The following is a 17357-nucleotide window of genomic DNA, read 5'->3' as shown; positions in this document are numbered from 1 at the left end:
AGGTTTTGTATTGTCAAGACAAGACATTTGCCTAAAAAAGAAGAAGAAAAAAATTATCATAAGAAAACCAATGATTTCTCTTTTTGACTACCATCTTTTAACAATTAAAAAAATTGGGATAAATTGACAAAAAAAAACACTCTACGGATTTTACGAAATTAGTTTTCAAAATAGAAGAAAATGAAGACAAGAAGACGATTAGACGAATATAGTAGGAAGTAAAATGGCTCCTCTCTATTTCATTTGAAATCTCTCCCATAAATTTCAAGCGGTTTTTCTCCAAGTCCAGCGTAATATTGTTAGTAAGATATCCAAAACCCTTCCAAAAATCAGTCAAATTGTCCAATAATCAAACTAATTCTGATATTTTTAACCTATTAAAGGTGACCCCTCCCAAAATAGGCCCTGTTGAAATCTTACACATGCCTCGGACTTGTCCACACCATGGGCAGATGACAGATATCAGCATGGATGAACATTTACACCATGAGGATTTCTATATGCAGGACTGGTCCCCATCATGGCAACAAATGAGCCGTAAAGAGCAGTAATAACAGCTTAATCATCATGCCCTTCAAAGGAGCTCCAGACTACTGCTTCCTTATCTAACCTGGATGGCATAAAAGAAACAAGTAAAGTTACTGCAAACCTCTGTTTCACCCAAGTAGTATTTTTTTTTCTATGAAAACTGGGTTATGCATCAGCAGTTCATCTACAACTATTTACCATCACTCACTTTAGAGGAAGACTGCAATTCAAGTCGAACAATTTACCATCTCTCAGTAATGTGCTAATAGAATTAAGAACAGAGTAGCACATTCTAACCTTGCTATCTGAAAACGGAGAAGGCCTCGTAGTCTACCGGTTTCAATAGCCAATTGCTAAAAGGTGGACTTGCTTTGAAAATTTTTGAAGCAAAAATGTATTCCTGAGCCCTTTCCTGCAGAGGAATTATTATGTCAAACCAGTGAAAAGATGGCATGTAATACGCAGCCATTGCTACCAGATAAGTGAAATCCATTTTTTCGCCTTTTCAGATACGGCAGAGATGAATACAATTGCTAAAACCAGCACAAGTGCATTAGCTTGATTGTACATTTAACATCTCATGTAGGATGCCAGCTTATGCTCTCTTCAACAGGACTCACCAAAAAATTACAAAACTGATATACACGCTTGCAGCTTTTGTCTCCTGTTCACGCGTTCGTTCCACTATTAGATTTTCATTAACAATAGTTTCTTCATTGAATAAACATCTTTTGGTAATTTGGCAATTCATTTATGAATGTGGCATCATTAATGTTATCGGCATTCACTCTATGTCACAACTAGAGTAATTTACAATATTAATGTCCGAGTCTTACAAGAAAGAAATGCCGGATATGCGATAAAATAGTGAGAAAAAAATTATTGAAATAAACTTACACTTGTTGCAGGCGAATTTTGAAAATAAACTCCTTTTTATACATATCCCCAATTGATACAGCCTTAATGCTTCAACTGACAATTCGACCATCTTGCACAAGGTGACACCTATAGATACAATATTACAGGTCATCCTAGTCTACCACCAAGAACACCAAAACTTCATTAGGTGTCATATAATACTTAAGTGAATCACTATGACCACAAAATGCTGCCTCAATTTGTAAACCATTTCAGAGACTAAGCTGGTGCATGGTTACCTATCATAACATGTGAAAATCACACTGAAACTATCCATTATCTTAGGATTCAAATGCACAAATTTGCCAGATGAACCAAACACAACTTTTTTCCTTAAAAAATCCTGAAATTACTTTATCATCAGGCTAACATAAAATTCAATCGACAACAGTCTGCAAATCAGCACCCAGAAAAGTAAATATTACCTTGAGTGCTCGATAAGAAATCTCATTGGATGGGTATTTCATTTGGCATTCATGTCCTAGTGACAAGAAAATCTCCAATAACCGCTTTCTGCACAATAATAATGATGGTGATTTATGCCTTCTATAGGTGAAATTTTTTTTAAGTATATTTGTTAGCTTACTTGCATAGAGAGGACTCAGTAGATGGATAAAGTGCTCCTTTGGCGGAGGCGCCTTGCTTTCTTCCTGTGGTTCCAAGAATGACTTCATGCAAGCCAGACTTATTCCAACATATTGAATACCTGGCAATCAAAGTATACAGAAACATGTTTTTTTCTTTAATATATAAAGTACATGGAAACATGTAACAATCAAACAATTATAGGATAAGGTGTAGAACTAGAACTGATCAAATTTAATTGACGTACCCGCATGTCAAAGTGCTCAAAGCTGACTCAGTATGCTGGAACTCTTTTGGTGGTACTGGGGCAGCCGAGAATATTGGCTGCCAGTGGAATTAGGGTACTGTTGTCAAAAATCTGCCAAGTTTCCTTATTACAGAGATAATACACACTTTACAGACCTGGTTCACCTGAAAGGGACTCATTAGCTTGTTCAACAATGGTTGGATTCGATCATATAAAGCTCTTTTCAACCAATCCTCTAAGAGAAACGTTTCAGGACTGCTAGGGGATCTCCCAACAGTAACAGAAGAAAGGTAAACAGGTTGAAGGAAGTAGGAAAGCAGAGCTCCTGAAAGAAGAGAATGAATGACCTTTCCATTTGATATAAATGATAATACTGCCTTACAATCTACAAAGCACTTTGAGTAAAACTGTAAACAATTGCCAAAGTGTCTAACCAAGAAAAAAAAAATGAAAGAAACATGCATGCCAGTATAATGCCACTCTAAAATTAGCATGTCCACTTGTGCCCACACACACACATCAGCTACACAACCACACAATTTATATTAATCAATTATCCAAGCATTCCCTCGACCTTTCGAATTATTTTTCAAGTGTGCACTAAATCCTTCAATGGCGCAGTGTCAAATGCTAGAAAATTAATTTATAATAAATAATGCTCCCAAGAAGCTCCATACAGTAGTTCAATTATTCCTCTAATTGGCTATAGCAAAATGTTGTGATGCTCTTCTATATGGTATTCATTCTTGTTCGGCACTTGGAATCACATGAAGTGGTGGTTGGAAGCTCCACAAAATCTAACCACTTTCACCTACTTCATCGCCCCTAACCATTTCTCATACCTTTACTGAGCAGAATGGTTTCATGTTCCTTCATCAATTGGTTATTCCTCTCCATTAGTATCTCTTTTTCCAATTCCAGTCTCAATTAGTTGACAAGATTTAATGAGTATAGTTAGGATTAATGATATTTAAAACAGTATCAAGGTAAATATCTAAAAACAAAATGGTATCAAGATAAGATTAGTAAGTTTAAAGGAGACCAGTAATTATCTGGGCTAGAACATGGGATTGTTTAAAAGATAAACCTTGAACTCCTACAACATTCCAACGAGCTATCTTGTCAGAGCAGCTAACTGACAATGTTGAATCACCACGACCAGGCTTTCTCTGAACCGAGCCAATGAGTTGTGAAGCATCATCTGAAAAAGAATCCACTTATAGACTCTTCATTTAGACAAAATAGTTAGTCTTCTAAAAGAAATAATAATTCTCTTAGGAAAAGAAAGAAAGAAAAGAAAGACACAACTGCTACTAGTACGGCACAAAACAGAATTCCATTATGAAAATATTGAAGCAACCACAAGAAGGTAAAGAAGGACACCATGTGACTTAGAGTAAGTAATAATCACATAAATCAGCAATCAAAACAGCACAAGATAGAGGGTAGACAAAAGCTATTATTCAGCTGACAATGTTGCTCAAAGTTTGCCTTTAACCTCTCTAGCAATACAAGGTTTTAATCATAAACGAGAAATGTTACATAGGGGGTGTTTGTTAAACAACACCCCCCACCACGGCACTGTTTATGTGTAAAAAAAAAGAAAAAAGAAAATAATGATTGATATGGGAAAATGAAAAAAGTAGTATTGGAAAGTGAAAAATTTTGTTTTATAGTAATTTTTTTATTTGAATAGTAATAAAAAGTAAATGATGTGATATAAAAAGTAAATGATTTGATATAAAAGTAAGAATGTTTTTTTAAAAAAAAATGAAGTGAATAGTGTGGTGGAGTGTGGGGGGATGGGGTGGGGTTTAACAAACAAGGCCTATCTAATGGTGAAAATTAGATGGTCAAGTGCTTACTCCTTGACCCACACAGTGAAAATTATCATAGGATCCAAAATCTAATGGTGATCCATCCAAAATCCAATGGTGATTTTTACTGCCACATTAAAGAGTAAGCACTTAAAAGTATATGTAGCAGTTCTCCTATATAATATCACAAATCTGCAACATATTAGGGGCTCACCAACCGTACTCTGTACTTCACTAAAGTAACATAAAAGTTATAATTCAGGATGAAAATGGTAGTCTTAAGCATGATTGGAACCACAATGACTACATTATAACAGAAAACCATCAACCCAAAAAAAGATTAATAGAATGTGAAGAGGCAGAAGCCAAGCGTCAGCAGAACTAGAAGTGAGGTAGCGTGAATAACTCAGACAATAGATAACATCCAAGTAATTTAAGAAGAGGAGAGTATGAGGAAGAGGAAGAAGGGAGAAGATAACCAAAATCTAATGTTACCATTATTCTCTACCGAAGCCTCCGGAGGTTCACTCATGGAACTGTTAACATCGCCGATATGCGATCGTGAATCCATTTCTCTTGGCAGATTACTTTCAAGAGGAGACAATGGACAACTCAGCGAAGCTTCCCCACCTACAAGAAACAAAAGACGAATAGTTTAACCACAATTGAACCGTGTCGGAAGATCAATAAAAAGTTTTAGTCAATGCTATAACCAAAGAGAAATGAAAATCATCACAAAGAATTACATGGTAGTTGTGATATGTAGAGATGTAATTGCCAACCGGGTTTCATTGAATATTTTCCCTGCCCAAGACTATCTGGGTCTGGTTGGAAGGGAAAGTTGTTGACATCACCACCTTGCAGCTCGTTGCTTCCATCAACATCCTTTTGCTTATTGTAAAAACGAGTTAGACATTGAATCTGTGCATAGAAAAACCTGGCGCCATAGAAATAAGAAAGTTAAAATCCTCAAAACACCCATAACAATACTTTGAAATACCAAGAAGAAAAATGTCAGCTTTACATGTTATACTAAGCCATAGACCATTATATCAGCATATAAAACCAAAGCGAGCACAAAGAGAAAACCTCAATAAAGCCCGCCGTGCAATAATTTCAGCGTGCGAGTCATTGACAGCGTCGCCGCGCGGGTTCAAGAGCGAGCGCCCAAGACACTTGGTCCCAGTTCCCAATGCCACAACTTCCAGGTCTGAAATGCACACACCCAAAAAAAAAAACCCAGAAATTGGATACATTATCGGAAAGAAAACATAACTACAGAAGTATAGTTAGTAATTTGAGAAAGTGGCCACCTTGGGAAGGAGAAGAGAGCAGAAAAGCGGCCAAGACGGTGACTTCGCGGCCCTGAGGTTTTCCTTTCTTCGGGAGAGAGTTGTAGAGAGAATACACCTTGTCTGAGACTTTCTCTCCCCAACTCTTCCCTGCCATGTTTGAAACAGTGACGATATCAATGGGTCAGAGTAATCGATGGGCGGGTATCGGCCACAACAACTTCGTTTTGGGCCGGGTTTGAGGGAATAGGATCCACCCATTTCCGGGTTTGCCCAAATGCAGCCCTAGCATCATTTCTTTTCTTTTTTCTTTTTTTCTTTTTTTTTACACATGTCCACACAAGAAAAGAGGGAGTAGAGATTCGAACTAATGACCTCCACTTCATGAGGCGTGGTTCACAGCCGATTGACTTACCCTTTGGACATCATTTCTATTTTCTAGTTGATCAAGATGTTCTATAATTTTTATGGAACTTTATTATATATTCAATTTTTTTTCAAGATATTAGTCATTAATTTTAAATTTAACGAGTGAGATTTTTAGTATTATTGGTCATATTTTATTATATTTAAAAAGTGATAAATATTAATATAGCAAAACCTTTTCTTTTTCTTTTTCTAATCAAATTGATTAATATAGCAAAACCATAACTACAATAGTTGGAATCTAAGAACTTGTATATTGTAGAACACCATATGAATAATGAAAGATATTGATTCTTTCTTGTTCGTTTAAGATTTTGATAAATTTGTAGGTTCCCACAAAAAAAAAAAAAAACCAAAAACCAAAAACAAAAACAAAGGAGAAGAGAAGGAAATGGCCTCCGTTATATGAAAAAAGGTATTTCTTCGATCTTTTTCGATAGGGAGGAGGATGGCATATTTTTCCCACTCCTCTAGCAATCATAACCATATAGAAGGCGTGGAGAAGGTGGAGGCCTATCCCTCTCTAGTGGTCTACCTTGTAGAGAGAGATTGACCATCGTAAAATGGGAGAGAGTGAAGGCTCGTCCCTCCGGGCCTTCATGCCACCCTTTCTCCTTTTCCGGAGTGAGGCGAGGAGATGTACAGTACCTCCCCGCATAATGTTATATATTACTTATTGTATCACCTTTGTAGCACTTCAAAAGTTAAGGTGATGTATTTTGAAAGGATCACGACACATCAATTTTAAAGTGAGACATGAGTGATTTATGACACTATTTGTACCTCCCCTATGCAAAGGAAGATTATCGGATGGGGTGGTGGCAAAGGGCCCACCTTTTGTCCTATCTATTTTTTTGCCATGTCAAGTTGGGTCTACATTTGATTCAACGACACAACTTTTGTTACAAAAACTTTATAAAGTATGTATAGGACCCAATTAATAATGAGCAAAAATAGAAGTACCTCCTATATAAATTTTGAACCACATTTTTAGAAACGATAAATCACAATAACCAATTTAATAATGGTTTTTCCAAAAAATAAAGTGATATGAATCATATGATAGTATAGTATGAAAGTGTATAATCACCTATAGAGAGGGAAATTACTAGGGCATAGTATTATTATTAGTATCAAAGTAACAAGATAATTGAAATACGATTAATCTTTTATCAATTTCATTAACAATCTCATGAGAATCTTGAAAGTAAGGTTGGAGGAACCAAAAAGTGGGTTTGTCAAAAGAAAAGGCTGGATTGATAATTGATTAGTACATGGTGGATTAAAAAGAAGCTTTATTTATTTATTTATTTTATTCTTTTATTGGGAGGCACCCATCTTTATGATAACACAGAAAAATTCAAAGCCCATTGGCCCACCAAACATGCCAATTTGCCACCGATTTGCTAGTTAGTCACCAGCACACATCTGCTTGAATGCCATTATGCCCATTGGGCCCTCACTCACATCACATGGTGATTGGTGACCAGCCTAGATATCTTTGATACGAGATGGCCATTAATTACTTGCATTTTACATTTTCTAATGTACACAAGGCATGCTCTATTTCTTCATATGAATATTGTCTAATTAAAAAAAAAAAAAAAATTGGGGAAAAAATAAAATATCATAAAACTATCTTATCAGACATATACCCAATTGATCTTTAGGTTTGGGGGTAAAACTTTTTATAAAAAAAAAAGATGGAGAGGTAAAAATTTGACTTTAAAGGGATTATAGGGGTATTTTTAAAAAATAAAGAGAAGATAATTATGATTCCATGTAGTTTGGCCCCTACCTTTAATCATTGACCCCATACCAATAAGGTGATAATTAACTTCTGTTAATATTTGCTTTTAGAGAAAATATTAAAATTATATTTCAGATGAATCTTAGAATTTTCTTCTAAATCTATTGTTAGGTTGGTGGCTTTGTATCCAAGTAAAGATCAATAGTAAAAGATTCATGGTAACTACCACTAAAGGATCTATCTATCCAATCTCATTTTAAGCAATCAATAAAAAATCGAATAGTCAGTAAGAATATATAGCATTTAAAAACTTTATATTATATGAGGAAAAAAAAAATATGCTAGGCATGCAATTCCTTTACAAATTTTTTACAATTTTTGACACGTGTCATCATGTGATTGGATAATATAGCTTCAATCACATTTGACATGTGTCAAAAATTCCTTTGTAGTATGTGTATGTAAACCTATTAACATGAACTTTATATATATAAAATCATATCATCATGGTGAAAGCAATGGATTTGAATCCTCTGGAATTCATAAGATAATTATAATTTCTGAAATTTTAGATTCAAACCATTCATTTTTATCAAATAGTCATTATCTTGTCACGTGTCCCACTACTAATAAAATAATGATGATTATTAATATCATTAAAAATTTAAATATTATTTTATTATTTTATTAGTAGTGAGACACGTGGCAGGATAATGGCTATTGAATAAAAATAAATGACTTAAATTTAAAATCTAAGAAATTGAAATTCCAGGGGATTCGGATCCGAAAGCAATTGTGAGCCAAATTAAATATAACACCAACTAAACAAGTTGACCCACAAAAATTGACACAAAATCATCTTTAATTAATTTATCCATCAGTGTTCGATGCACCCCATTCGTCGAAAGGCCATGTTTGAGAGAGAGTTGATCATATCGGTAAAACTACGTCGTATTCCGCGTGCCGACGTGGACAGCCTCTGCCGCTCAGTCTCATGCACGTACCGACATCACATCCCACCCGTTTTACCAGTCGGCAAAGGGAAATTACAACACGCTTCGGTCCCACGGGATACTCAATTAGCACACGGCATTTTCACCGTCGGATCACTCAAATCGCTGCACCGAAAACTGCCACATCTACAACAACGGCTCTCACGCCACGTGTAGTAGAAACGATTTCCGTGTATACTGTAGCACGTAGCACAGGACAAAGAACACGTAAGATATTCTGGAAGATTTGCTATTTATTAAATTTGGAGAGTTCTGCCATGTTATCCACATCGATCGCTTCGAAGAACAACAATGGAGGAGGTGAAGAAGGTGGAAGCCGAAACGCCGCCGATTCCGAATCTGGCTTCGCTTGAACTGTCCAACGACGTTGCCGATGAGAAAGCTGCGGCTCAAGCTCAACCCAAAGCTCTAGCTGTAGTTGAGAGTAAGCGATCTCACAGTGCTATTTTCTTCTGGGCTTTTTTTTTTATTATTTACCCATATATATTATAAGCTTCATTTGATGAAAGAAATTTCCTGTTGTTTGTTTAAAACATGGTATATGTATGTAAAACTAGTTAACTTTTATCTGGTACGGAAAATCCCTGCAAATTATGGTTTCTTCAGCATTTTTTTATATTTTTTTATTATTGCTTGCTGTCTTGATATAACATGCTATGGATTTGGATCTAATTATATTATATGGGAGTTATATAAAATATAAATCACTTAAGATGATGTTTCTACTCGATCGATGTGAGATTTTTCATCACACATGTATCTCCAGCAGTTTATGTTTTTTGAGAAAGTACATTTACGCCTCTAAAACTGCCAACCATCCTCAAATCTCCCACAAACTATCTACCATTGGAACTCTCCAAATTTTTCTGAATTTTTTTTTGGTTTTTTTTTTCTGTTTTTTTATTTTATTTTTCTTTTTTCGTTTAAATTTTAATAAGTGGAAAACTTCCAGAAAATCTCTGATAACAAATTTAAAAAACTTGGAAAAAAAAAATTCAGAAAAATAATTATCAGTAAGAAAATGAAATGCAAGTCCTAGTTATCAGGAAAGAAAGAAATCCTGAAATCTTGAGAGGGTCAAGTGGGTGACATTAAACGAGCATATAAGCATCATTTAATTGATTTTTTTTTTTTTTTGCTGTGAGACAGAGGCTCCAGAACCTGTGTTGAGGAAAGCTTCAGATAGAGGTGAGTGTTGGAAGTACTTCTCAACTTCTTGTATTTTCTATCTGCTAGAACTTGGTGAAAATAAAGAGACTCGGTGCATTTGCATGTGGCCGGTGTCCCAGAAATTGAATTGAGTCTATATATTCTGCTTTGCAATTTACAAAGCATTTCAAATGAGTCCATTGTGCTTTTGTTAGTATTGTAAATAATGTGGAATTCATGAAGACATTTTATCCTGAATAGCATGGAATGAATTTCAAATGACCTTTTCCTCCATTTTCCTTTGGCAGTCAATGGTGACGCAACAATATTACACCATTAACCCTCTTTCTAGATGCCTGTGTGAACCAGGACAGACTGTTTAATTTCCATGGGAAGTTGATAACCCATGTTCTGCTTTATGTTTTTCAGATATTGCTCTTGCAGAGGTTGAAAAGGAAAAAAAGTTGTCTTTTATCATGGCATGGGAAGAAAGTGAAAAAAGTAAGGCAGAGAACAAGTAAGCCTTCCTCGAAACTTCTCTTTCATTTAGGTGTTTGTGGGGGTTGGCATAGAGCAAAATTGCACTAGGCTGTTTTGATAAATTGTTATACAACCATCAAAATAATCCTCAGCATCATGTTCAACTTTTACTTACTTCAATAATGCTTTTGCTGCTGATTTTTATGTTCTTCTGGCCAATTCTGATATTATTCCTTGAATACAAGCTCTGATTGATGCCAATTATTTCATCTGGTAGTTCAAAAAAGAACTCGATGTTTGTTATTTTTCTTTTTTGGTTGGTTCCGGGATAAGTCTCTTTCGGCTTAAAATTTGGTTAAACTTGCTGCAACTGTTAAACAGGGCCCAAAAGAAGCTCTCTGCTGTTGCTGCATGGGAAAACAGCAAGAAAGCATCTGTGGAGGCCAAACTAAGAAAAATTGAGGTAATTCTGCTCTTGTTCTTTTAGTTTTAGATTTCTTCGTTTTCTTGATTTTTTTTCTCTCCCTGATCCCCCATGGTGCTGCTGACTATGATATTCTTGATGTTCCTTGCTTACTTGATTGGTATGCACTACAGCATGGTAATGGGGATCATCCTCTTTAATTCACAGAATATAGAGATTTTCTAGAGAAATGACAGGACACATACATATGATGCTGGAACCAACTAGACTTACAAATAAAGCACTGCATGAAATGTGAATTCACTTATGCAGGAGAATATTCAGCCTTTTACAGTTTAGATTGAACTTTAACAACTTCAAGGTATTAACAGGAACAATTAGAGAAGAAGAGGGCAGACTATGGAGAGAAAATGAAGAACAAAGCTGCCTTGATTCATAAGCAAGCAGAAGAAGAGAGGGCAATGGTTGAAGCGAAACGTGCGGAAGATATTCTCAAAGTAGAGGAGACGGGTGCAAAATATCGTGCCACTGGGTCCATTCCAAAGAAGCTCCTTGGTTGCTTTTGAGGTACTTCTGTGCTGGAATAAAGCATTAAATGTAATTCCCCTGTTTTACCTGTATATTTTTCTTGTTTGTTCACTTGTGTTGTTTTTGTATTCAACTGATTCGAAAATCAGCAAATGTATGATATTCTGTGTGTAACAAATATCATGTTTGATTTGAAGAACGAGTTTGATTTTTTCACTCGTGATAGGAATCTTTTACAAATATCTACAAAGATTTCAGGAGCAGTCTTTCCTTTAAATGGGATTAATTCATTCTTGGTTTTTGCATTTCTACGTTCCATTTACTGGAACTTGCTTGTGTTTTCTAAGAACATTGTCTGGATATTGCTGATTATTTGTAACTTTATTTCACTAGAGTGAGATTTCAATTATCATTTAGCCAGAGTGAGATGGCCTATAATCATAGGTGCCCATGATCCTTCATGCACCTTCTTCCTTTTACCAAAACTCAAAATTAATTGCAGTTAACTGTATCAACAATGCAAAAAACGATTATTGATTGCCCGTCATTAAAAGATTACTTCTTCATAATCACAAACAAGACAACTGGACGATCTTCGTCTTTATAGAAGTCCCTGTCCTTGTCTGCTGGACATGGGAGCTTACTGTAGCAATTGCTTGCTTCGATTTGCAAGATAGTATCTTACAGTTACAGAACAGAGGAAATGCACATAGGTCTCCTTGAATAAAGAAGTGTAAGCAAGTCAATCTTGGACAGCAACAGCAGCCAACCATTCGACTAATGCAGATAATGTGGATGTAGAGTATTTTAATTATGCAGATAACCTGGAACATTTGAAATCAGACACCACAACAGACCATAATATGGTTGCAGCAACTGGAGATAAAGATGATGTAGCATCTCAAATTCAAACTCCAACTTCTTATCCTTCCACACGGCAGAAACTACCAGCATGATACAAGGAACATTATCTTGAGTTGTTCTGTTATTTGAATTTCACTTTGTAATCTGATCTTTTGTAACTGGTGTTTTTCATCATTGTCGTCTTGAGATTTGAACAATTCATTCATTCTCCATTTTAGTTTTTACCCAAGTGTTCATAACTGGTCTTATGCCTTAATCTTATCCAAATTAGCTAAATCTGTAAAATATTTTCAAAGTAAGCCATAACATAAACAAGCATATAGATAGGAGTTGTGAGAAACCCAGAGAAAATGTAGTGGAACAGCTGCATAGCTGGAATAACAATGATAAAAATAAACAGTTCATATTAATTAGTAGCATCACCTGCACTACTCAAGTACAAGAAAGACCTAGTCTGCTAATCTACCACTGAAGCTTTGAAATGAAGAGAGGAATATGTATCTCCTATATATACTGAGCTAATAAACAAAACCTAGCAAATGGTAAAGCACCATTCTCACTGCACTCGGTCAAGAAGCTGACTAGTACACTTGGACTTAGCCCCACTCTTTGCTCTCGCAATTCCTTCATAATCTTAAATACCAAAACAAAAGGCACAAACTTCATGCGGCAGAGGCTTCAAAAATACACAGCAAGCACTTGAGGCATGCTTCAGAGGTGGCAGATGAAGGAGTTTTCTGTCAACATGGCACACGGCATTGCATACTTATCCATGTCTTCCTCCAAAAAGCTCATGTCATTGTTAATGGGGAAATCCAACAGCAGCTGCAATGCATTATCTGATGAATCCTCTGAATCTTCGGTGCTTGAGGAATCAGACCCAGCCATCATTTCTTCAGTGTAGGATTTGCAACTCTTGCACTCCATATCTTCATTTTGATTGCTTCCTGCAGTTGAGGACCCTGCAAAAATGGGGCCAATCTCTGTTGAGACAGCTGAAAGTGATCCACATTTAGTCGATGAAGATGCCTGAGAAACTGGGCTCTGGCAAGCAGTTTTATCTACCCTACTGAACTTCCGAAACGATTCTCCAACTTCCGAGTTCCACATGCGAAGATAATAGTCCGAATCAGTTCTTCCTGAAGGAATTGGATTGAAGAGTGATGACTCCCTTGAAAGCCGAGCCTCAGCTTCCAGCCTAGCACTCTCCCATTGTGCCATGTGGCGAGTGGTAGGGGATGCAGGTGCTGTTATAGTTGTACTGCAAGAGGTAAAGGGCTCATGTGTTTGAGGGTCAAGGCCCATGCAAATGAGGCGCTTCTTCAGGTGGGTGTTCCATAAATTTTTGATCTCATTGTCAGTTCTCCCTGCTAGTTGAGTGGCAATAGCAGCCCACCTGAAAATTCTCATAAGAGGATTAGGTACAGGACAAGTGTTATACATTAGGTACAAACAAATTCACTGCATATAATAGTTCCAATCTGATTAATATGTAAGCTGCAGATAACATTACCATTGTAGCAGCTTGTTTTGATTCTTGGATGTGTATGTGTTGTGAAACAAGACTGTTTCCAGATACCGTTGAAGTATTTGGTTTGATTTTAAGTTTTGATTATTCATAAATAATATATGCAACTCTGAAGTCAAACAGAATCAATCAGAATAATGAGTTATTCATGCATGCTGAGGGTTTGTAGGCTCCTGTTTTATTTTTTGTAAAGCAAATCTCCAAGGATGCAAGCAAACCGTACCGGTTTCCGAGGATGCCGTGAAGCTGTATAACAAGCTTCTCTTCCTCTACAGTAAATGGACCACGCTTAATGTCTGGTCGAAGATAATTTGTCCACCTAAGCCGGCAACTCTTTCCACAGCGAAGAAGACCTATTCAAAAGAGAAAACCAATGCTCTATAAAACATAGGAAGGACGCTGCCAATGATTTTTGAACAGCCAAGGAAATTATCCCCCCTGAATTTTGTAGGTTCCCTTTCACAGAGAGGCATTATCCTCGGATATTCATAAAACATACAGGAGAATTAGTGACACACATAAATAGAACACATTTAGAGTTACCGAAACAATAATGTAACAATATAGAATTGAAAGACAAATTCATTTATAAGAGTGGGTATAATAGTTTTCACTATAAAGTCACTTTGTAATATATTGAAAAGAGGAATGCATTTACAAATGACCAACTAAAGATGGCGCTTATGGCATGAGAACTTTGTCAATTTCTGTAAACCAAATCAACATAAAGAGATGAGGACTGAAACTGCTGTTTTGTTTTGTTGCTGTTCCTCAATTTTCTCAACAAAAAGATAGCAGGGCATTAAACCTATTAATAAACTGTGGCAAACTTATGTATAGGTGGGCATGCATTAAACCCACCAAGAATCTAAATGTAAAGAACAAGAATCTGAACTTGTTCCTACACCCTCTATTGAATATTCTACTCAAAAACACCAAATGTGAAATATACCAAAATGTGGCGAGAAATTAGAGATCATATTTTAAAATTTTGAATAGGATCTGGGTGTTAAAAGACAGATTTCCACCTAAAGGAGCATCCACAGAAACAAAAACTTGAAACAATGCAAAGATTCACATTGTCGAAAACACCACTAAAAAGACAAACACTGCTCAAGTGGCAACACAGATATAGATCAGAAGCGAAAGCTAAGAAACAGATTCAGCAAAGTACCAAACGGTTCACAGATTCTGCTCAGGAAAAAAAAAATGATGTCTTTCTGTTTTCAAAACCTATGGCGGTCATCCCATAATTAATATTGCAACCGTCTCTTCTAAGTTAGCACCGTGAGAAATGCAAAATCAACTTTTACTTCCAAGAGCAAGAAAAGCGTTTCCACAAGTTTCACCCGGCTATAAAATGAGAAAGTTCAAACCTGCAAGCTTAGGGAGAGACCTCCAGCTCCCATGGCCACCATTCTTCTTGATATAATCAACAAGAATCTCATCCTCCTCAGGAGTCCATGGTCCCTTCTTCAAACCCCTTTTGTCACAACAGGGTGTTCTCCCCATAGCTCACTCCTAATTTTCACAAACACGCACACCAAAAGAACCCCCCCCTCAAAAAAAAAAAAAAAACCCTTTAAAGCCCCACTGTTTCAAACTCCACCACCACAAAACAATAACGCTAAAAGATCCAAGAAAACCCTTTACTATTATAGTCCACCACCACCACAAAACACCAATATTCCAACACTAAAAGCTCCGAGGAAAGCCTTCACCCAAAAAACTTGCACAAAGAGAGAGGGAGACAGAGATAGAGAGACTATAAATGCTAAAACTTGGCATTTATTGCCCTCTAGAGGAATTCGAAAGTGATAATTATTGTTGTGGGCTTGCAAGGACAATAATCAGCGAGTTTTAGGCTGGCTTTTGCAATAAATGTTGAGTACAGAGAAATTGAATCATCATTGAGAGAAGAAGAAAAAAAAAAAAAAAACTTGAACAAAACAATGAAGGAGAGTTAATGGAGTTGTTTCTCTGTTGAGATTTTCAATTGTACCTATATATGCTGTGAGAGAGAAAGATGCAATAAAGATGATCGTGAAAGCATTAATGGTGGATTCTAACACAGAAGACAGAGAGGATTCGTGTAGAGAGAGAGAGAGTGACATTAATGTTGCTGACAAAGACATGCAGAGTACGGACACTCCATGAAATGACCTTTCTTGCTTCTAAAATATTTTTTACTTGCCCAACAAAATTTTGCTAAATATTTTTGGTGACACTTTGCTTAATTTTCCTTATTTGGTTGGTTAGAAAACGAAGGAAAAGAAAAGAAAAGAGCTGTTTTGAACTAAATTCTGTAAAAATATTTGGTCAAACAAGAAATGCAGAGTGAGAAAATATATATATTCTGGGAGGGGTGGCTCTTACATGGATTTGAAAGAACATGAGCGAGAGTTATTGCTCTGGCGATCGAGCAGCATGTTTGAACAAGGTGGGAAACTGGCGCGTAACCAATGAAGGGACGACAGCGTTACATGTCCGTACAGTTGCGCGTGGTTGAATGTTTCCAACACGCGCGGGCTGCCGATGGAACTGGTTGTCGAAAGTAAGTTTGTTTGATTGTCAAACTGAACAGATGTCGCGAAATGGTTAAGATGGCAAGTCCACGCTGTCGCGCCTACCTAATAAATGCGGTCAATTGAAAGTAAGTAGGCCCCACTAGTTTTATTTATTTTGTAACTTTTCACAATTGTTGTCTACGTGTGATGTTTTCAATTACTCAGGTTCAATTTTAACTTCTTTTTTAACTAATCAAAAAAAAAAAAAAATTATAACATTGAAAAAATTACAATATATATATAACACCCAAGTCAAATTAGGTAAAAAAATTAATTTATAACATCAAAAGAATTTAAAATGATATATGACTTACACATGATTGATCACTGTTAATTTTAATATTTTTAACTGATAGAATGAGACTTTTTTTATAAGATGATAGTTTGATGAGGTCAGATATCATAATTAATAGTTTATAAAGAAAAAATGTCAAACGCTGTAATTTATGAAGGTAAAAAATAATTACCCCAAAAACTTATTAAACAAGAGAAAATGAATTGAAATAAAATTTCCATAAGAAACTAGTAAACTAAAAAAATATTGAAAGAATTGAAGAAAAGAAAATTAGAATATAGAGGATTTGCCACAAAAGATGATGGGCATTCATTATGATTGTGTATGTATGTATGTTCAGAGATGATTTGAAGTTACAAGTACAATTAATACATACAAGAGGTGGGGGTCCCCCATCCGCAAAATACCCCGCCGGCCACCCGGCCCAGTTGTTAATGCAGCGGAGGTTTCGTGTGGTTCAGGATTCCTTCGCTTATGTTGTCGGCAACTCGTACGTACAGATCACATTACTAATGCTGGGGATGATGGATCCATGGCTGAGATGAGTTACCTGTTTTCGCAGGAATCTCGGGCACTTTCCTCATTTCATCTTATCATCCACTCCCTCCCTCCCTCCATTCGCTTTGTATTCAACTGTAAACAAATTCTTAAAACGCTCGTTTTGTTCGTGTAATGTGTATTTTATTAAGAAAATGAAATAGTTATTATTAAAAATAAAAAAGAGTGGAATAAAATTATTATTCTTTTTCTTTAATTTAATAACAAAACACATGCAAAAATTAAAATTTAGTCAAAATTACTAAAAATCTCATGCTATTAATTTATTTATTTTTTCCTCAACTCACATTAAAATAAATAAAGTAGGTGGTCGACCACCCATAGAAATGAACAAGGGTGGCCGCACCACCTCAGAGGAGCACTGGGGTGGCTGTAACCACCCTTGAAG

General features: G+C 36.1%; 3 protein-coding genes across 4 annotated transcripts; 1 reads left to right on the top strand and 2 right to left on the bottom strand.

Moving 5' to 3' along the window:
• Window positions 1-209: 209 nt before the first annotated feature.
• Window positions 210-5547, bottom strand: LOC132188550 (denosine deaminases acting on tRNA). Of its 2 annotated transcripts, none has more exons than XM_059603039.2 (11): window positions 5409-5547; window positions 5185-5305; window positions 4842-5032; window positions 4591-4725; window positions 3366-3479; window positions 2434-2603; window positions 2279-2355; window positions 2033-2152; window positions 1872-1959; window positions 826-940; window positions 210-610 (listed from the first exon to the last, which is right to left on the bottom strand). In XM_059603039.2, exons 1-10 carry the CDS (start codon window positions 5542-5544, stop codon window positions 830-832), a joined length of 1263 nt encoding a protein of 420 aa, XP_059459022.2. In that variant the 5' UTR covers window positions 5545-5547; the 3' UTR covers window positions 210-610; window positions 826-829. The 2 variants fall into 2 exon arrangements, with proteins under 2 accessions (XP_059459022.2, XP_059459023.2); XM_059603040.2 differs by having other exon boundaries at window positions 2443-2603.
• Window positions 5548-8818: 3271 nt separating this feature from the next.
• LOC132188656 (remorin) lies at window positions 8819-11456 on the top strand. The gene is made up of 5 exons (XM_059603176.2): window positions 8819-9000; window positions 9726-9764; window positions 10155-10242; window positions 10587-10668; window positions 11001-11456. Exons 1-5 carry the CDS (start codon window positions 8868-8870, stop codon window positions 11193-11195), a joined length of 537 nt encoding a protein of 178 aa, XP_059459159.1. The 5' UTR covers window positions 8819-8867; the 3' UTR covers window positions 11196-11456.
• Window positions 11457-12367: 911 nt separating this feature from the next.
• Window positions 12368-15632, bottom strand: MYB17 (myb domain protein 17). The gene is made up of 3 exons (XM_059602855.2): window positions 14926-15632; window positions 13773-13902; window positions 12368-13417 (listed from the first exon to the last, which is right to left on the bottom strand). The coding sequence occupies exons 1-3, from the start codon at window positions 15059-15061 to the stop codon at window positions 12733-12735; spliced, it is 951 nt and encodes a 316-aa protein (XP_059458838.2). The 5' UTR covers window positions 15062-15632; the 3' UTR covers window positions 12368-12732.
• Window positions 15633-17357: the final 1725 nt, after the last annotated feature.

This window comes from Corylus avellana, chromosome 6 (assembly GCF_965113065.1).
Source record: "Corylus avellana chromosome 6, dhCorAvel1.hap1.2, whole genome shotgun sequence".
Classification (NCBI taxonomy): domain Eukaryota; kingdom Viridiplantae; phylum Streptophyta; class Magnoliopsida; order Fagales; family Betulaceae; genus Corylus; species Corylus avellana.
Note: the sequence above shows the minus strand (reverse complement) of the source record. Positions and strands in the feature narration are given on the sequence as shown.